This window comes from Lepidochelys kempii, chromosome 3, assembly GCF_965140285.1.
Source record: "Lepidochelys kempii isolate rLepKem1 chromosome 3, rLepKem1.hap1, whole genome shotgun sequence".
Classification (NCBI taxonomy): Eukaryota; Metazoa; Chordata; order Testudines; family Cheloniidae; genus Lepidochelys; species Lepidochelys kempii.
Window position 1 is genome coordinate 2,770,955 of NC_136382.1, and position 18,140 is coordinate 2,789,094.

At 41.4% G+C, this 18,140-nt stretch overlaps 1 protein-coding gene across 15 annotated transcripts in view; it reads right to left on the reverse strand.

The window, feature by feature from the left end:
• ASXL2 (ASXL transcriptional regulator 2) overlaps nt 1–18,140 on the reverse strand; it is a 247,324-nt gene that overhangs the window by 156,164 nt on the left and 73,020 nt on the right. For 14 of the 15 annotated variants that reach the window (XM_073335483.2, XM_073335482.2, XM_073335481.2 and 11 more), the window contains one exon: nt 13,559–13,641. The exons of the other annotated variant lie outside the window; for it this stretch is intronic. In XM_073335483.2, the coding sequence (XP_073191584.1) occupies nt 13,559–13,641 (83 nt within the window). The remainder of the gene's footprint in view (nt 1–13,558; nt 13,642–18,140) is intronic. 15 annotated transcript variants of the gene reach the window in all.

An 18,140-nucleotide genomic window follows, 5' to 3' on the forward strand; every position in this document is an offset into this window, starting at 1 on the left:
AGCTCCCTTTCGTCCTCTGGAGGATGGAAGCTACAATGGTGCTGGCAACATACGGTATGGGCAGAAAGGAAGCAAATAGGAGAAACGCTTTTCTATGGCAGTAATCAACCCCTGGACTACCAAGGTATATGGTTCAAACCTATTCAGAACCATCACTATAGAAATCCCTTAGTGGCAGAAAGTTCGGTCAGCAGAAACATATTTCACTTGAGCTACCCTGCCTTCCTCACTGTTTTTCTCCATGATGCAGAGTTCTAACTTTATCTTCCAAAGTTGAAGACATTAATTTTGTATTATTTGCAATGCAAAAAATAAAAACTGATTAAAAATCAGAACCATTTTATGGTGTTTTTAAAGGTAGGAAAAATCCTCTTAAAAATAAATTCATACAAATTAGAGATGGAAAATATCTAGTCCATCATCCTGGACAACCCACTGTCCCACATACACTCCAAAGCTCTGTGTTCAATCATTAAGTAACTGGGCTCTCATTTCCCTCCCGAGACTATTCTAAAACTCTACAGCTAAGCAGCAGTAAGTGAGAAGCATGCTCTTGCAACTGAAGCATTCTTCAAAGCGCAGTATGTTCAGTAGCACTCAGACAGTGTTTTGCTTAAAGTGGAAGAGAAATTCAGTTTAGATGACCATATAACAAACCCCTTTTATTTGAATGAGAAGGGCAGAAGCTCTTTGCCATCACTGGCTGAAAGCTAAAGCAATCAGGTGGCTGACTATGTTGAAGGGCAAAAAACCTTCCCCTTTGACTACAAATCAAATAAAAAGGTGAAAGCTAAGTATAGGCCTTCTCGAGATCCCTTCCAGTCCCTATGATTCTATGACTCTATAAGCACAGAATCATAGACTTTAAGGTCAGAAGGGACCATTATCAGTCATCTAGTCTGACCTCCTGCACAACGCAGGGCACAGAATCTCACCCACCCACTCCTGTGAAAAACCTCTCACCTATGTCTGAGCTATTGAAGTCCTCAAATTGTGGTTTAAAGACTTCAAGGAGCAGAGACTCCTCCAGCAAGTGACCTGTGCCCCATGCTACAGAGGAAGGCAAAAAACCTCCACGGCCTCTTCCAATCTGCCCTGGAGGAAAATTCCTTCCCAACCCCAAATATGGTGATCAGCTAAACCCTGAGCATATGAGCAAGATTCACCAACCAGATACTACAGAAAATTCTTTCCTGGGTAACTCAGATCCCACCCCATCTAACATCCCATCATAGGCCATTGGGCCTATTTACCATGAATATTTAAAGATCAATTAATTGCCAAAATCATGTTATGCCATCATACCATCTCCTCCATAAACTTATCGAGTCTAATCTTAAAGCCAGATAGGTCTTTTGCCCACACTGCTTCCCTTGGAAGACTATTCCAAAACTTCACTCCTCTGATGGTTAGAAACCTTAGTCTAATTTCAAGTCTAAACTTCCCAATTACCAGTTTACATTCATTTGTTCTTGTGTCCACATTGGTACTGAGCTTAAATAATTCCTCTCCCTCTCCGGTATTTATTCCTCTGATATATTTACAGAGAGCAATCATATCTCCCCTCAACCTTCTTTTAGTTAGGCTAAACAAGCCAAGCTTCTTGAGGCTCCTTTCATAAGACACGTTTTCCATTCCTCGGATCACCCAAGTAGCCCTTCTCTGTACCTGTTCAAGTTTGAATTCATCCTTCTTAAACATGGGAGGCCAGAACTGCATACAGTATTCCAGGTGAAGTCTCACCTGTGCCTTGTATAACAGTACTAAAACCTCCTTATCTCTATTGGAAATACCTCGCCTGATGCACCCCAAGACCACATTAGCTTTTTTCACGGCCATATCACATTGGCGGCTCACAGTCATCCTATGATCAACCAATACTCCATGGTCCTTCTCCTCCTCCGTTACTCCTAATTGATGCTTCCCCAGCTTATAACTAAAATTCTTGTTATTAATCCATAAATGCATAACTTTACACTTCTCACTATTAAATTTCATCCTATTACTATTACTCTAGTTTACAAGGTCATCCAAATCTTCCTCTGTGATATCCTGGTCTCTCTCTAAATTGGCAAAACCTTCCAGCTTTGTATCATCCGCCAACTTTATTAGCACACTCCCACATTTTGTGCCAAGGTCAGTAATAAAAAGATTAAACAAGATTGGTCCCAAAACTGATCCCTGATGAACTCTACTGATAACCTCCCTCCAGCCTGACCGTTCACCTTTCAGTAGGACCCGCTGTAGTCTCCCTGTTAACCAATTCCTAATCCACCTTTCAATTTTCATATTGATCCCCATATTTTCCAATTTAACTAATAATTCCCCATGTGGCACGGTATCAAACACCTGACTGAAATCTAGGTAAATTAGATCCACTGCGTTTCCTATGTCTAAAAAATCATAGAATCAGAATATCAGGGTTGGAAGGGACCTCAGGAGGTCATCTAGTCCAACCCCCTGCTCAAAGCAGCACCAATCCCCAACTAAATCATCCCAGCCAGGCCTTTGTCAAGCCTGACCTTAAAAACTTCTAAGGAAGGAGATTCCACCACCTCCCTAGGTAACGCATTCCAGTGTTTCACCACCCTTCTAGTGAAAAAGTTTTTCCTAATATCCAACCTAAACCTTCCCCACTACAACTTGAGACCATTACTCCTTGTCCTGTCATCTTCTACTACTGAGAATAGTCTAGAACCATCCTCTTAGCTGCTTTCAACTACCTGAGAGGTGGTTGCAATCAAATCCCCCCTCATTCTTCTCTTCCGCAGACTAAACAATCCCAGTTCCCTCAGCCTCTCCTCATAAGTCAGGTGTTCCATTCTCCTAATCATTTTTGTTGCCCTCTGCTGGACGTTTTCCAATTTTTCCACATCCTTCTTGTGGTGTGGGGCCCAAAACTAGACATAGTACTCCAGATGAGGCCTCACCAATGTAGAATAGAGGGGAACGATCACGTCCCTCGATCTTCTGGTAATGCCCCTACTTATACATCCCAAAATGCCATTGGCCTTCTTGGCAACAACGGCACACTGTTGACTCATATCCAGCTTCTCGTCCACTGTAACCCCTAGGTCCTTTTCTGCAGAACTGCTGCCTAGCCATTCGGTCCCTAGTCTGTAGCGGTCCATGGGATTCTTCCGTCCTAAGTGCAGGACTCTGCACTTGTCCTTGTTGAACCTCATCAGATTTATTTTGGCCCAATCCTCTTATTTGTCTAGGGTCCTCTGTATCCTATCCCTACCCTTCAGCGTATCTACCTCTCCTCCCAGTTTAGTGTCATCTGCAAACTTGCTGAGGGTGCAATCCACACCATCCTCCAGATCATTTATGAAAATATTGAACAAAACCAGCCCCAGGACCAACCCTTGGGGCACACCACTTGATACCGGCTGCCAACTGGACATGGAGCCATTGATCACTACTCGCTGAGCCCGACAATCTAGCCAACTTTCTACCCACCTTACAGTCCATTCATCCAGCCCATGCTTCTTTAACTTGCTGGCAAGAATACTGGGGGAAACCGTACCAAAACCTTTGCTAAAGTCAAGGAACAACACATCCACTGCTTTCCCCTCATCCAGAGAGCGAGTTATCTCGTCATAGAAGGCAATTAGATTAGTCAGGCATGACTTGCCCTGGGTGAATCCATGCCGACTGTTCCTGATCACATTCCTCTCCTCTAAGTGCTTCAGAATTGATTCCTTGAGGACCTGCTCCATGGTTTTTCCAGGGACTGAGGTGAAGCTGACTGGCCTGTAGTTCCCAGGATCCTCCTCCTCCCCTTTTTTAAAGATGGGGACTACATTAGCCTTTTTCCAGTCCTCCGGGACTTCCCCCGATTGCCATGAGTTTTCAAAGATAATGGCCAATGGCTCTGCAATCACATCCGCCAACTCCTTTAGCACTCTCGGATGCAGCGCATCTGGCCCCATGGACCTGTGCTCGTCCAGCTTTTCTAAATAGTCCCAAACCACTTCTTTCTCCACATCGGGCTGGTCACCTCCTCCCCATGCTGTGCTGCCCAGTTACTTTCTCAAAGAAGGAGATCAGGTTGGTTTGGCACGATCTACCTTTTGTAAAACCATGTTGTATTTTGTCCCATTTACCATTGACTTCAATGTCCTGAACTACTTTCTCCTTCAAAATTTTTTCCAAGACCTTGCATACTACAGATGTCAAACTAACAGGCCTGTAGTTACCCGGATCACTTTTTTTCCCTTTCTTAAAAATAGGAACTATGTTAGCAATTCTCCAATCATACGGTACAACCTCTGAGTTTACAGATTCATTAAAAATTCTTGCTAATGGGCTTGCAATTTCATGTGCCAATTCCTTTAATATTCTTGGATGAAGATTATCTGGGCCCCCCGATTTAGTCCCATTAAGCTGTTAGAGTTTCGCTTCTACCTCAGATGTGGTAAAAATATACCTTCATATTCTCATTCCCATTTGTCATGCCACCATTATCCCTAAGATCCTCTTTAGCCTTATTAAAGACTGAGGCAAAGTGTTTGTTTAGATATTGGGCCATGCCTAGATTATCCTTGACCTCCACTCCATCCTCAGTGTTTAGTGGTTCCACTTCTTTCTTCATTTTCTTCTTATTTATATGGCTATAGAATCTTTTACTATTGGTTTTAATTCTCTTTGCAAGGTCCAACTCTACTTGACTTTTAGCCTGTCTCTCTTTATCCCTACATGTTTTGACCTCAATAAGGTAGCTTTCCTTATTGATCCCTCCCATCTTCCACTCCCTGAAAGGCCTTCCAAAGCAGCCCTGCAAATCTCAAACTGAGGTATCTTCTATCTTAGCTCAGGAACGGGAGATTTTTTGGTAGAGAGCCCTAGCAGAGATGGAGAGCATACATAACTTTACAGGACTCCATAATTCCAGAATTTGTAATGACTCTTCTGGCTCTCAAACATATTGAGGAAACACTGGGCGACTCTTGAAAGAACATTTTGACAGAATGGTTGTGGGTTATGGGACACACAACTAGGGCCCAGAGGAAAAGAAAAGGATAGGGCTTGTCATCAACACAAGATCAGCTAGCCAGAGTCTGAGTCTGCTGTTGGCACCTACAGCAATTCACAGAGTCATAGATCCCAGACGTGCTGCTACCATCTATCACAGTTTCAAGGCAACTAGACCTGTACTTTCCAGTGTGGTCCCTCTAGGATTCTGGCTACCAGCCATAACCTCTCTTGGGTGGAGACCCAGACCATACGCCTTCCTGACAGGGGTATTTCCAGGCTGCACAGTTCCCTGCCTACACTGTAATATTCCAAGCAAGCCTAAACAAGCCTTGCTTTCTCTTCAAAGGTTATGAACAGAAAAAGTATCCTCGGGTCCAAGTTATCACACAGATATTTCTCAGCAAGCGCATTTATCTTTATGGATTAACATGATTTGTTGGGGAAGAGTCAACAGGGCTTTTGTAAAGGGAAATCATGCCTTGCCAATCTATTAGAATTCTTTGAGAGAGTCAACAAACATTTGGACAAGAGTGATCCAGTGGATACAGTGTACTTAGATTTTCAGAAAGCCTTTGAAAGGTCCCTCACCAAAGGCTCTTAAGCAAAGTAAGCTGGCATGGGATAAAAGGGGAGTCCTTTCATGGATCAGTAACTGGTTAAAAAAAAAGATCGGAAACAAAGGGTAAATAAATGGTCAGTTTTCAGAATGGAGAGAAATGAATAGTGGTATCTCCCACGGATCTGTACGGGGATCAGTACTGTTCAACATATTAATAAATGATCTGGAAAAACAGATAAACAGTGAGGTGGCAAAATTTGCAGATGAAACAACATTATTCAAAACAGTTCCATCCAAAGCAGACTGTGAAGAGCTACTAAAGGATCTCACAAAACTGGGTGACTGGGCAAGAAAATGGCAGATGAAATTCAGTGTTGATAAATGCAAAGTAATGTATATTGGAAAACGTAATCCCAACTAGGCATATAAAATGATGGGGTCTAAATTAGCTGTTACCAATCAAGAAAGATCTTGGAGTCATTGTGGATAGTTCTCTGAAAACATCCACTCAATGTGCAGCAGCAGTCAAAAGAGCTAACAGAACGTTGGGAATCACTTGGAAAGAGATACATAGTAAGATAGAAAAATATATTGCCTCTGTATAAATCCATTGTATGCCCACAACTTGAATGCTGCGTGCAGATGTGGTTGCCCCATCTCAAAAAAGAAGATATACTGGAATTGGAAAAGGTTCAGAAAAGGGGAACAAAAATTATTAGGAGTATGGAACAGCTTTCAGATGAGAGATTAATAAAACTGGAACTTTTCAGCTTGGAAAAGAGACAACTAAGGGGGAATATGATAGAGGTCTATAAAATCATGACTGGTGGTGAGAAAGTAAATAAGGAAGTGTAATTTACTCCTTCTTATAACATAAGAACTAGGGGTCACTAAATGAAATTAATAGGCAGCGAGTTTAAAACAAAAAACAAACAAAAGTAAGTATTTCTTCACACAACACACAGTCAACCTGTAGAACTCTTTGCCAGAGGACTTTGTGAAGGCCAAGATTATAACAGGGTTCAAAAAAGGACTAGATAAATTCATTGAGGCTAGGTCCATCGATGGCTATTAGCCAGCATGGTCAGGGATGCAACCCCATGCTCTGAAGTGTCCCTAGCCTCTGTTTGCCAGAAGCTGGGAGTGGGAGAGAGACAGGATGGATCACTTGATGTTTGTCTGTTCTGTTCATTCCCTCTGAAGCACCTGGTACTGGCCACTGTCGGAAGACAGGATACAGGCTAGATGGACCATTGGTCTGACCCGGTATGGCTGTTCTTATGTTCTTAAGGTGAAAACATTAAAAACAAACAGTAAAAACCTACATGCATGCTAAAAAGCTTACTAGAGGTCACTCTGACTCCAACCTACCACTCTGGCAGGTGTCAGTCCTTCAGAACGCACAAATGGATTTTCACTATGGTTACAAATTCACAACTGCCTCTGATCCAGAACTAGAACCCTGGCTGGGCAGCTCAGCCCTTTCTTTATACAACTGGGGCCTTTCATCTCCAGGAACAGGTACTCAGCAGATAAAGGCACGGCTTTTGCATAACCAGATGTCGAAAATTAGCATTAACCTCCCTTAGGCAGTCTCCAAGACATCAACCTAACAGTTATCCCCAAAATCCATTCTTGTCCAGGACATTTTCAATATCATCCTTTGAACATCACATCTCCCCCCTAGAGAGACTACATATAATCCCAGCTCACAATAATACATAAACTTTGCATTTAATACAATAGGTTTCAGAGTAGCAGCCATGTCTGTCTGTATCCAAAAAAAAAAAAAAAAAAAAAAGGAGGATCTAATTGCCTTCTATGACGAGATAACTGGCTCTGTGGAGGAGGGGAAAGCGGTGGACGTGTTGTTCCTTGACTTTAGCAAAGCTTTTGACACGGTCTCCCACAGTATTCTTGCCAGCAAGTTAAAGAAGCATGGGCTGGATGAATGGACTATAAGGTGGACAGAAAGTTGGCTAGATTGTCGGGCTCAGCGGGTAGTGATCAATGGCTCCATGTCTAGTTGGCAGCCGGTATTAAGTGAAGTGCCCCAAGGGTCAGTCCTGGGGCTGGTTTTGTTCAATATCTTCATAAATGATCTGGAGGATGGTGTGGATTGCACCCTCAGCAAGTTTGCAGAGGACACTAAACTGGGAGGAGAGGTAGATACGCTGGAGGGTAGGGATAGGATACAGAGGACTCTAGACAAATAAGATGATTGGGCCAAAAGAAATCTGATGAAGTTCAACAAGGACAAGTGCAGAGTCCTGCACTTAGGACGGAAGAATCCCATGGACTGCTACAGACTAGGGCCTGAATGGCTAGGCTAACAAATTTATTTGAGCATAAGCTTTCGTGAGCTACAGCTCACTTCATCGGATGTATTCAGTGGAAAATACAGTGGGGAGATTTATATACACAGAGAATATGAAACAATGGGTGTTACCATACACACTAACGAGAGTGATCAGGTAAGGTGAGCTATTACCAGCGGGGAAGAAACCTTTTGCAGTGATAATCAAGGTGGGCCATTTCTGGCAGTTGACAAGAACGTCCGAGGAACATCCGGGCGGGGGGGGAGAGTGAAAAGAATAAACATGGGGAAATAGTTTTACTTTGTGTCATGACCCATCCACTCCCAGTCTTTATTCAAGCCTAAGTTAATTGTATCCAGTTTGCAAATTAATTCCAATTCAGCAGTCTCTCGGAGTCTGTTTGTGAAGTTTTTTTGTTGAAGAATTGCCACTTTTAGGTCTGTAACCAAAGAGACTGAAGCGTTCTCCAACTGGTTTTTGAACGTTCTCATTCTTGACGTCTGATTTGTGTCCATTTATTCATTTATACTTAAGCTTAATTCTATACAGTTTTTCAAGGACATTGCTGTATCTGTCACAGAGTATCAAGACCAATTTGGAATTATGAGAATCAGATCTGCTTCATCTTCTCTAATCTATGAAGAAATGTGGGGATTGAGGGTATGGTAAGAAAGATGTAGAGAAGTCCAAAAGAGCAGTGGCTCAAGAGGATCACCGCTTTTGCTCCACTTTATTTGACCATGCTGCGAACACACAAAACAGCAATCTTCAAATGACAGCAAGTTTGAAATAATACTTTGCTGGATCCATTTGGCAATGTAGTCTGCTATCACGTTTAAGACACCTGCTCGATTTATTGCTGAGAGGACTTTCATCCCACCTTAAACATTAAAGGCTCTACAACAAAATAAGAACTCAGAAACCCAGAAATGTAAATCCTGATCAAATCTGCTCTAGACTGAGGAATTTGGCTCGAATCTATAACTAGAACCAATACTCTAAAAAGGTCTTAGGACAATTAGGGTTCACGAGGACCTTGTACTTCATCAGGTTCTGTACAAGTGTTCATTTACATGATTTGCACACTACGACCACCATGAAGAGTTTGTTTCCAAGATCACAGACCTGCTTATGTTCCCTTTAAGATCAATGACAAAACTTGATTTACTTCATTAGGAGAAAGCTCACTGTTTGCTAACAGACTAAGGAGGCATAATCTTGGAGGCACATTCCTGGGACCAGGAAGGACCATTAGAATATTAATTAGGAAAAAGAAGGCTTAATTCACAGATTATCATTTGGAAAGATTCTTGTTTGAGGTATGCTGATACTTGTGTCAAGAATAAAAAACTGACTAACCCTGGGGTTGAACGATGCTCTCATAGGGCATAGACATTGAGATGCAACCAGTGATTAGGAGAAGTGATCACACCTGATACACACCTTTGAGCCTGGATTAAAATAATTCCCTTTATCTAGCCACTCATCCAGATAAGGTACCCTGGGCACTGTTTTAGCATCAAGCTGCTTGAACCATGAATAGGCTTTCTGAAGCATCCCTGGAAGTGCTGAAGCTACACATTAAGGATTATAAAAATGAAACTGCCATGAGTTGATATCAAATCTAAAAGCTTCTAATGGCCTGAGAACTATGAAACTTTGTGGGTATGCAATCTTTGAGATCAAAGCTAAGTAAGCAGCATGGAGGAGTTATCTACACAAGTTTTTACCATGAATATTTTATAGTCTGAAATAAGACCATTTATGCCCAGAATTGAGCAACAACCTCCAGATTTCAAACAAACCAGAAAAAAAATCCAGGATGCTTTTGATGAGCAAGGAAACTATGTGCTCAAGAAATGAAGGCACAGTAAAGTCTCTGGAGACAGTACAGAGAGTTCATCGTAAGTACAGTATTCCATTCCTGTCATCTAATATTAGAGACTGTTACCTTCCACGAAGAAGCTCCTGAACAAAGAAGAATCAAATTGTCAAATTCTACTCAGCTTTTTCAGGATGCTAAAAGGTCCAACATGGGTCTTACGTTTTGTTCTTGTTCTGTTCTTGACATCAAGACTTGTATCAGACTGGGAATCACACATACAATGTGGTTGCTAAATGAGAACTGCTTAAGATTCTCCATTCCACTGATGATAAAAAAGGGAAGATTTTAGAGCTGAGAAGAATTTACAGCTTTGGCTAATCCCATTCTGGAAGGAAGGAAGGAAGAATAAATGCTTGTCTTGAAAAAAAGACAAGTTAACAACTATGTTTTAAATACACCCAGAAGGTAGCCCATGCTATCCTACTGTCTGCCAGGCACTGGATAATTAAATATAGCCAAAAAATGCCTCTAAAAATCTCAGAATCTTTGAAACCTTCTGGCCCCTTAAGCCAGTTTCTCAATAAAATGTAAAAATGAAGGGATCCTATAACAAAACAAATATTTCACTATCATGCCCTAATTTTATTATTTACAAGACCAGAGCTCTGTCTGAGACAGCCTGTAATAGTAGCAGCCACTCCAGGAACTTCACATTAAATTTTTTGGGAACTTAAAGTTTATTAGACTTTAGAGGCCACTGTGGAATCTAGTACTGACTCAATGAGCTCTATCCTCTGGATAGGTATTAACAATGACTTCTCTTTGTTGACTGAGACTCAGGTAGGTGAAACACTGGAATCTCCAATAAATGCCATCATCCCCATGCTGTGCTTATTTCCCTTGAAGGAGCCAATCATTGAGGTATGGGTATACCTGGATTCCTTGCTGTCTCAGGTGAACCATCACCACCACCAGGCATTTTGTAAAGCCCGTTGGCACTGTTGATAGTCCAAATTACAGAACTCTGTATTGGTAGTGGCAATTACCCACTTGGAACCTCAAGAATCTTTTTCCTGTGAGCTGGATAGATTGTTACGTGAAACTAGGCACCTTGGAAGCTGAGAGCCTTGAACCAGTCCTGTGGCTCTAAAAAGGAGATTTTGGTGGCTAATGTTACCATCCAGAATTTGAATCAACAGATTCAGGTATTTAGCTATATCAAGTCCAGAATCGGGCACCTTTCCCCCTTTTTCTTTGGTATTAAAAAATAATGGGAGTAAAGCCTTCCCTCTGTGTTCCAGAGGCACTTCTTCCACTGCTCCAGGACTTAGAATTGACTCCATCATCTCTTGATATAACAGTCTCTTATGAGAGGCATTCCTGAAAAGGGATGGGACAGGGAGGTGCAGAAATAGGGAGGGTCTAGAATTGTATAGCTTACCCCCAACCTCTGTGATCCCTCGGGACCCAACCATCTATTGTGATAAGATTCCAGGCTCCTTGAAAATAAACTAGTATTTCCAGAAGCAGGGACAGTGAAAAATGATCCTCCAGAACAGAATTCCCAATCAACGAATCAAATTGGCTGCCTTGGTGAGGTTGCTGGGTGAGCAACTGATGAGGAGGAGGCAGAAGGTTTGCTTTGGTATCTCGGTCTCTTCTTAGGAGGTTCGTATGGCCTTTCCTGGATCTAGTAACTCTGTGGCCTGACCTGCTTCCTCCTTGGTATAGGATAGGAGGCACCTAATGATCTTAATGATACTCAAGAACCTTTAAGAAGTGAAGCCTAGAGAGAGGAGCATGTCACCATCTGACCCTCAGGAACAAGGAACTTAAATTCCTTCTTGCTGTCAAGGGGGAGTTTGTCCAAGAATTTAGAAGCACAGTGCCAATTTAAATAATCATATTTAACATAATAAACATGTCCAGTAATTGGCAAATTCTCATTTGCAGCTGGCTGAAGAGTGTGTCCAAATAAATAATCTTTTTTTGTTTCTTTACTCAGGGCATAGACATTCGTGATCCCTGCTGTCTGGTTCATTCATGGATTGCAGCCACAACTAAAGAGCCTAGAACAGGATGCATGCAGAACTGCTCAAATCCTGATAATGGGACTTGATAATCAGCTCTTTTGAATGTAGGCATTGGGCATGCTGGTGTCTGCCAGACCTGTATAGCTGGTTCCAGAAGTCACTTGTTAGCCAACTGTTCAGGTAGAGATCCATGAAAAGTGTCCAGGAGTTATGGGATTTCTCCTGGAGAACTTCCACTACTATTTCAGGGGTGTCTGTAATATGGCAAAACTGCAAATGAAAGGCCTTGTAATCATCAAGTTTTGTGTTTGATAAAGAAGGTGAATGCTCTTGTCCAGTGAAGAAAAAGAAGAAACAGTTGCTCATATAAGTTCTTCAGCATGCAGATCCTCTTCCTCAGAGCCTTGCTCCTGTAATTGCTCAGGAACTGTTCTCTAAGGTCCTTGAAGCATTCCCTTGTGTTTTGTGAGAGGAGACCTGAGGCTAGATGGAGTTGCAGAAGCTGGCTTCCTAGCAGGCTATAATTCCTAAGCTGCACAATATGCCCAAGACTGGTAATAAGGGTACGGGGCCAGGAGGGCCAATACCATGGAGAATGCTTGTCTTTTGAACCCCTAGACGTAGGGAAATAATAAAGTGCTCTAGATTCCCTGTCAGAGCTATACGGATCAAATTATTGGGACCTTGAAGAGTGGCTGGAGTGATACCACTCCCTGCTATGCTCAGAGGCTGAGGAGAATGAGTATTTCCTCCTCTAGAGGTAGAGACTACCTTAACCGGGGTCCCAAGCAGAACCACAGCATCCAATGTGGCTGGCACTGAAGAAGAACTTGATACCATAATGGTACAAGTGGTTGGTAGCATGAATGGTTTTCTCACCGCAGAGGAGAGCAGTTGCGATTCAGGGTGAGCTGACACTGAGGCCACCCAGTACTGTGGAAGCTTTTGCTACTGGGAAAGATGGTACCGAGGGCAAACAGATGAAGATGAAGTACCAGGGTCCCAGATACCGATGATGTCAGTACCAAGAGCTTCTGCCAGGTGAGACATCCACGAAAGGTATGTACCAAAGCACAGTGACTGGTACCTGAGGGGATGCCAACAGGACTCATTTTTAGCCTTGAGCTGTTTAAAAAGGCAGCGTGAGGAGACCTCTGCTTTTTTCTGATGAGGACTGGGTGAGAGCGACCTAGTTTTATGCTTTTTCCTTTCCTAACAACCGCCTTTTTACCAGTCCTAGAGCGCTGAGGCTGAACTCACGGGAGCACTTCGAGCAGAGGCTTGTTCTGGTCTGTCATGCTCATTCTCCTAGATCTGTTGTAAGGGCAGAACCCAGTACTAGCAAAGTCTCACAGCCAGCCATGAGGGGATTCTTTTAAGGGGCGAAGAGTCAGTTTCATGTTTGTTTTAGTTCTAGTTAATTTTTCTTTAGAGTTCTGTGCTGGTGCAATGTGGCAATATCTGAGCTTAAATCACTCCATAAAAATGCTGAATTCCAGATTTTAAACAGTGAATATAAGTTAATAAAAGCTAGTAGAGTAATTTTCAGTTTTGCATTAAAAAGATTATCCCAGTAAGATTGGAGCCTAAAATACCAGAGCACGTCCCTTTCTATGAGCAATCACAAGGGCTGCAGAACAAAGACAGATAGAACTTCCTTAGAAACAAATTATGAACTGCATGAATCACTTGGAGTAAAATTCACAACACTAAGTCACTCAGGAATCATTTCATAAAATAGAATTTAAGGGCCTAAGTCCTTTATGCACTTGAAAACTTTACAATTTTATCTTTAGTAACAAAAAAAATGCACAAAATAGGACTGAATGGTAGAGCAACTCACCTGATTTCTTTCAGTCCTTCTTTCTGGATAACTTGAAGAATCTCTTTATGGCTCATAGGTGTGTTGGGATATTTCTCCAGGACCTGGCATGCATAAACAGATGAAGAGGGCAAAATTACTTATCTGCAATTTTTCATAAAACAAAAGTATCTTCTCCTAAATAAATCCATACTTAACAGTTTTCATGTCTCCAGGGAGCACACTGGGAGACAGCAATTAATGGGTTGCAGGAATCTCTTCCCTATCCCTTTCACCTGAGACTATAATTGCAAGTCATGGCAATAGATTAAATACATAAATACTGCATAGCTTCAAATTTCTTTTTGCCATTTAAAGCTTAAAGTAATTGGGATTTTTAGTTCTCACTTAAGTGGAAGGACAAATCTGATTGGTCTATATAGGCTACACCTTCAGAAAAAAAACTTACTGGGTAAGACCTCACAGTCCAACTGCCTTGTTCCTAGAACCTTCAAGCCTGTTGTAAAAGCTGACCGCAAACAAGATGTAAATTTGGTGAACAATTTACCAAAGGTCTACAATGAGTATCCACCATCACTTACAATTTTTAAATCAAGATAGGATGTTTTTCTAAAAGATCTACTCTAGTAATTATTGAGAAAGTTGACAGGTTTTCATTAAGTTGGTTTTGCATAATCACTCAATTCCCATTTCAATGCTTTTTGTTGTGTTTTAATTCTTTTCCTTGTGTGTTTCAATCAATACATTTCTAACCTTTAACCTCTAACATGAATTTCCTAGTGTGTTTGCCATGGTATTAAGCAAGCTGATGCCTATGTATCTGAAATTTGACTCTTTGAACCCATATAGTCCATGAAAATTAATCCAACTGCACATGATAGCTGTAACACATAAAACTTTGCACTGGGTTCTAAAACATCATTGTTCTTTCTTTAGTAGCACAAGAAATACACAGAGCTACATAAAAAAAATAAACCCTACACACACTCCTTGTTTCACCTTCCTCAGCACTCAGGAGTATACTTTGGGCAGGGGTCCAGGTCCTCTGCAGATGTCCAAGACTCTTCTGCAGCTCATGGTTTGACTTCTGAACCATGTAGCTTTTCTTCCCCTCTAGCGCAGCTTGTGTTTTCTGACCTTGGTTGGTCACACAGCTGAACTGAGCCCTCTCTGCTATGAAAGCACACCCCCACTTCTTTTCCTGCCCAAAGCTTCTTGTGTCTGAGTCCCTCAAGTTTATATCCGATGTTTGCATCCGATGAAGTGAGCTGTAGCTCACGAAAGCTCATGCTCAAATAAATTGGTTAGTCTCTAAGGTGCCACAAGTACTCCTTTTCTTTTTGCGAATACAGACTAACACGGCTGTTACTCTGAAACCTGTCAAGTTTATATGTGGCAACACCAACATATGGTTCCTTTGTTCTGTTGCTAGAGATTTTCCACTGCTCTAAATGCCAGTCACCTGTTGAGGGGTAGAAGAATACTCGTTCTCTGAGGTTTGAGCTAACCCCATTGTCCCAAGATGTTTCCATCTGAATAGCCAACCATTTAGATTTAATGACTGACTATTGTCCCTAGTCTAGCAGAGATGTGACACAGCCCTGTCAGCCTATGACAGAATCCACATACTGTAGTTATTCAATAATACTACGAAAATTGCTGTAACAGCTTCATAATACCAACCAGAATTCATAAGATGTACAGACAGATTACCCAAATCACCACCAGGGGGGATGGGAAGAGGAGAAAGGGTGAAAAAAGAAAAAAACTACAGTTCAAAAGATACTATAAATATTCTTCCTTCCTCCAGAACAGTAAATGTTCTACACTGATACACATTTCTAGATGGAATAAGATTGTGTCCCATCTCATCAGAAGTAGATTCAGATACAGCAATCCACATATTCAATTACTGCAGTTCTTCTACAGAATGACGTCACATATCCTGAAAAAGCTTCAACTGGTACAAAATGCAGCAGCCATTTTGCTTAGCAACACAGGTCAGTGTTATCATCCCAGTCAAGTCTCTCTTTGAAACCATGACATTATTCCAGTGGAATACAGCTAACTGCCTATCAAAAGAGAGGCTCATGAGCACTGGAACAACTTTAAAAGGAGCAGGCATCAGCTGTGAAATTCGCTACTAGAAGAATTAAAAATAACTACTAAACTCATAGGTTTCAGAGTAACAGCTGTGTTAGTCTGTATTTGCAAAAAGAAAAAGGAGTACTTGCGGCACCTTAGAGACTAACCAATTTATTTGAGCATAAGCTTAGCTGTAGCTCACGAAAGCTTATGCTCAAATAAAGTGGTTAATCTCTAAGGTGCCACAAGTACTCCTTTTCTTTTTACTAAACTCATCCAATTCAGAACTAAATGCAAACCTTGTGTCTTCAACTTGGCTTTCCCACAATAATCTCTTTGTCTAACTTCATAGTGTCGTGTGTGTGTGTGAAATAGTTTTTCCTACTGAGTGGGAAGGAAGAAATACATTGATATTTATATTTTTAAATATGTGCTAGGTACTCAGAGAATACAGTGACAGAATCACTTAAGAGTACCTAGACAGCACCGAGTGAAATGGATGTCCAATTCCTTCGCTGCTTCCAGAAAATGAGTATTTTCCAAGTATTGCCAACATGAAGTGTTATAAAATGTGTGAGTGAGTGTGAGTGAGAGAGAGAGTTCCTGCTTCAAAAGCAATCCTTATTAAGAGTCCTGGTTCAAGACAGACTCCTAGGTGCTATAATATGAATGAATGAATGAATGGATTGATAAGACCATGATGGCACAACCCTTGGTAAATTGCTCCAATGAAAACCAAAGAACTAGGGTTAAACCAATTAAATTAATCGGCAGCAGGTCTAAAAACAAACAAAAGGAAGTACTTTTTCACACAACACAGTCAACTGTGGAACTCCCTGCCAGGGGATGTTGTGAAGGCCAAAACTATAACGGGATTCAAAAAAATAAGTAGGTAAGTCCATGGAGAACAGGTCCATCAATGGCTATAGCCAAAATAGTCAGGGATGCAACCCCATGCTCTGGGTGTCCCTAGCCTCTGATTGCCAGAAGCTGGGACTGGACAAGGGGGGACAGATCACTCAGTTATTGCCTATTCTGTTCATTCCCACTGAAGCACCTGGCATTGGCCAATGTCGGAAGACAGATCTGACACAGGGCCAAAAAAGGTTAAGCAATTTGCAGGCTAAATGACCCCAAATTCTACCTTTAAAGACATATTAGGAAAGTATATAAAGTGTAATTAGGGCTATTCCTTATAAATAGCTAGCAAAGCCACTGTTAAAGAATTAGAAGAAGATAGCGATTGTAGTAGTCTATGTTTATCTAGATCTTGTTAGAGATTAACAATATCACCAAATGGTTACTGTCTGTCACTGTATTCTATTAGTTCAAAGATCAAAAGGAAATATTAACATTTAGAGAAACTATAAATGTGGTAGGTTTCAGAGTAACAGCCGTGTTAGTCTGTATTCGCAAAAAGAAAAGGAGTACTTGTGGCACCTTAGAGACTAACCAATTTATTTGAGCATGAGCTTTGAAGTGAGCTGTAGCTCACGAAAGCTCATGCTCAAATAAATTGGTTAGTCTCTAAGGTGCCACAAGTACTCCTTTTCTTTTTATAAATGTGGTAATATCATGGTCTTCATTTCTCTTTGAAGTATGTAATAGACTACCTGTAAATGGCAGGAAATGGGCAGTTGCCTTATACTAATCCATTCAGCTAATTACCAGTGGTCCTTAGAAAATAGGAGGTTACTTCAAAGCCACTGTTCTTCACCCAAGAAATGTCTGCTGTCAAGAGCCTATCAGTCACAAGACTTGAGGTCTCCTGATATTGGACATTGGACTATAACTTGATGAACTGATTCTGAAAGGACTCTTTGCAACTCTAAAGCTAACCATCTCTACTATGAAACTGACCTATGAACTTTATTCATGTCTGTATGTATAATGATCTTTTAACCAATACGCACTCTCTCTTCTTTTTTAATAAACCTTAGTTTAGTTAACAACAACTGGCTGTAAGCATGTATCTGGGTAAGATCTGAGATATTCATTAACGTGGGTAATGCGTCCAATTTTTTGGGATTGGTAGAACTTTTTATATGAATAAGATTTTTTGTAATCCTCATCATATTTGACTTAGCTGCCTGGGTGGGAGCTCAAGGCTGGATTGTTTGAAGGGAACTGTGTTTTTGGCTTCCAGGTAACCAGTAAGGTATTGTGGAAGCTGTTTTGTTGCTGGCTTGATTAATCTAACAGTTTGGGGGACTATCTATCCCATTCTTTGGGGTTTGCCTTAGTGAGCAGTCGCAGCTATCTCAGCATGGCCCCCCTGAGACTCCAGTCACTACAGGATACTGGGCTAGATGGACCAGTGGTCTGACCCAATATGGCCATTCTTATACTCAAAGCACAAGAAGCAAGGACCCAAACCATGAAGGGCTTTATGGAATATAAATCAAAGATGACAGGCCAAAGGGAAAATAAGCTAGTGTTCTGCTGTTTCTTGTGCAATTTGCAGTGGCAGTCAAAAAGCTAACAGAGTATTTGGAATGCCTCTATAGAAACCCATGGT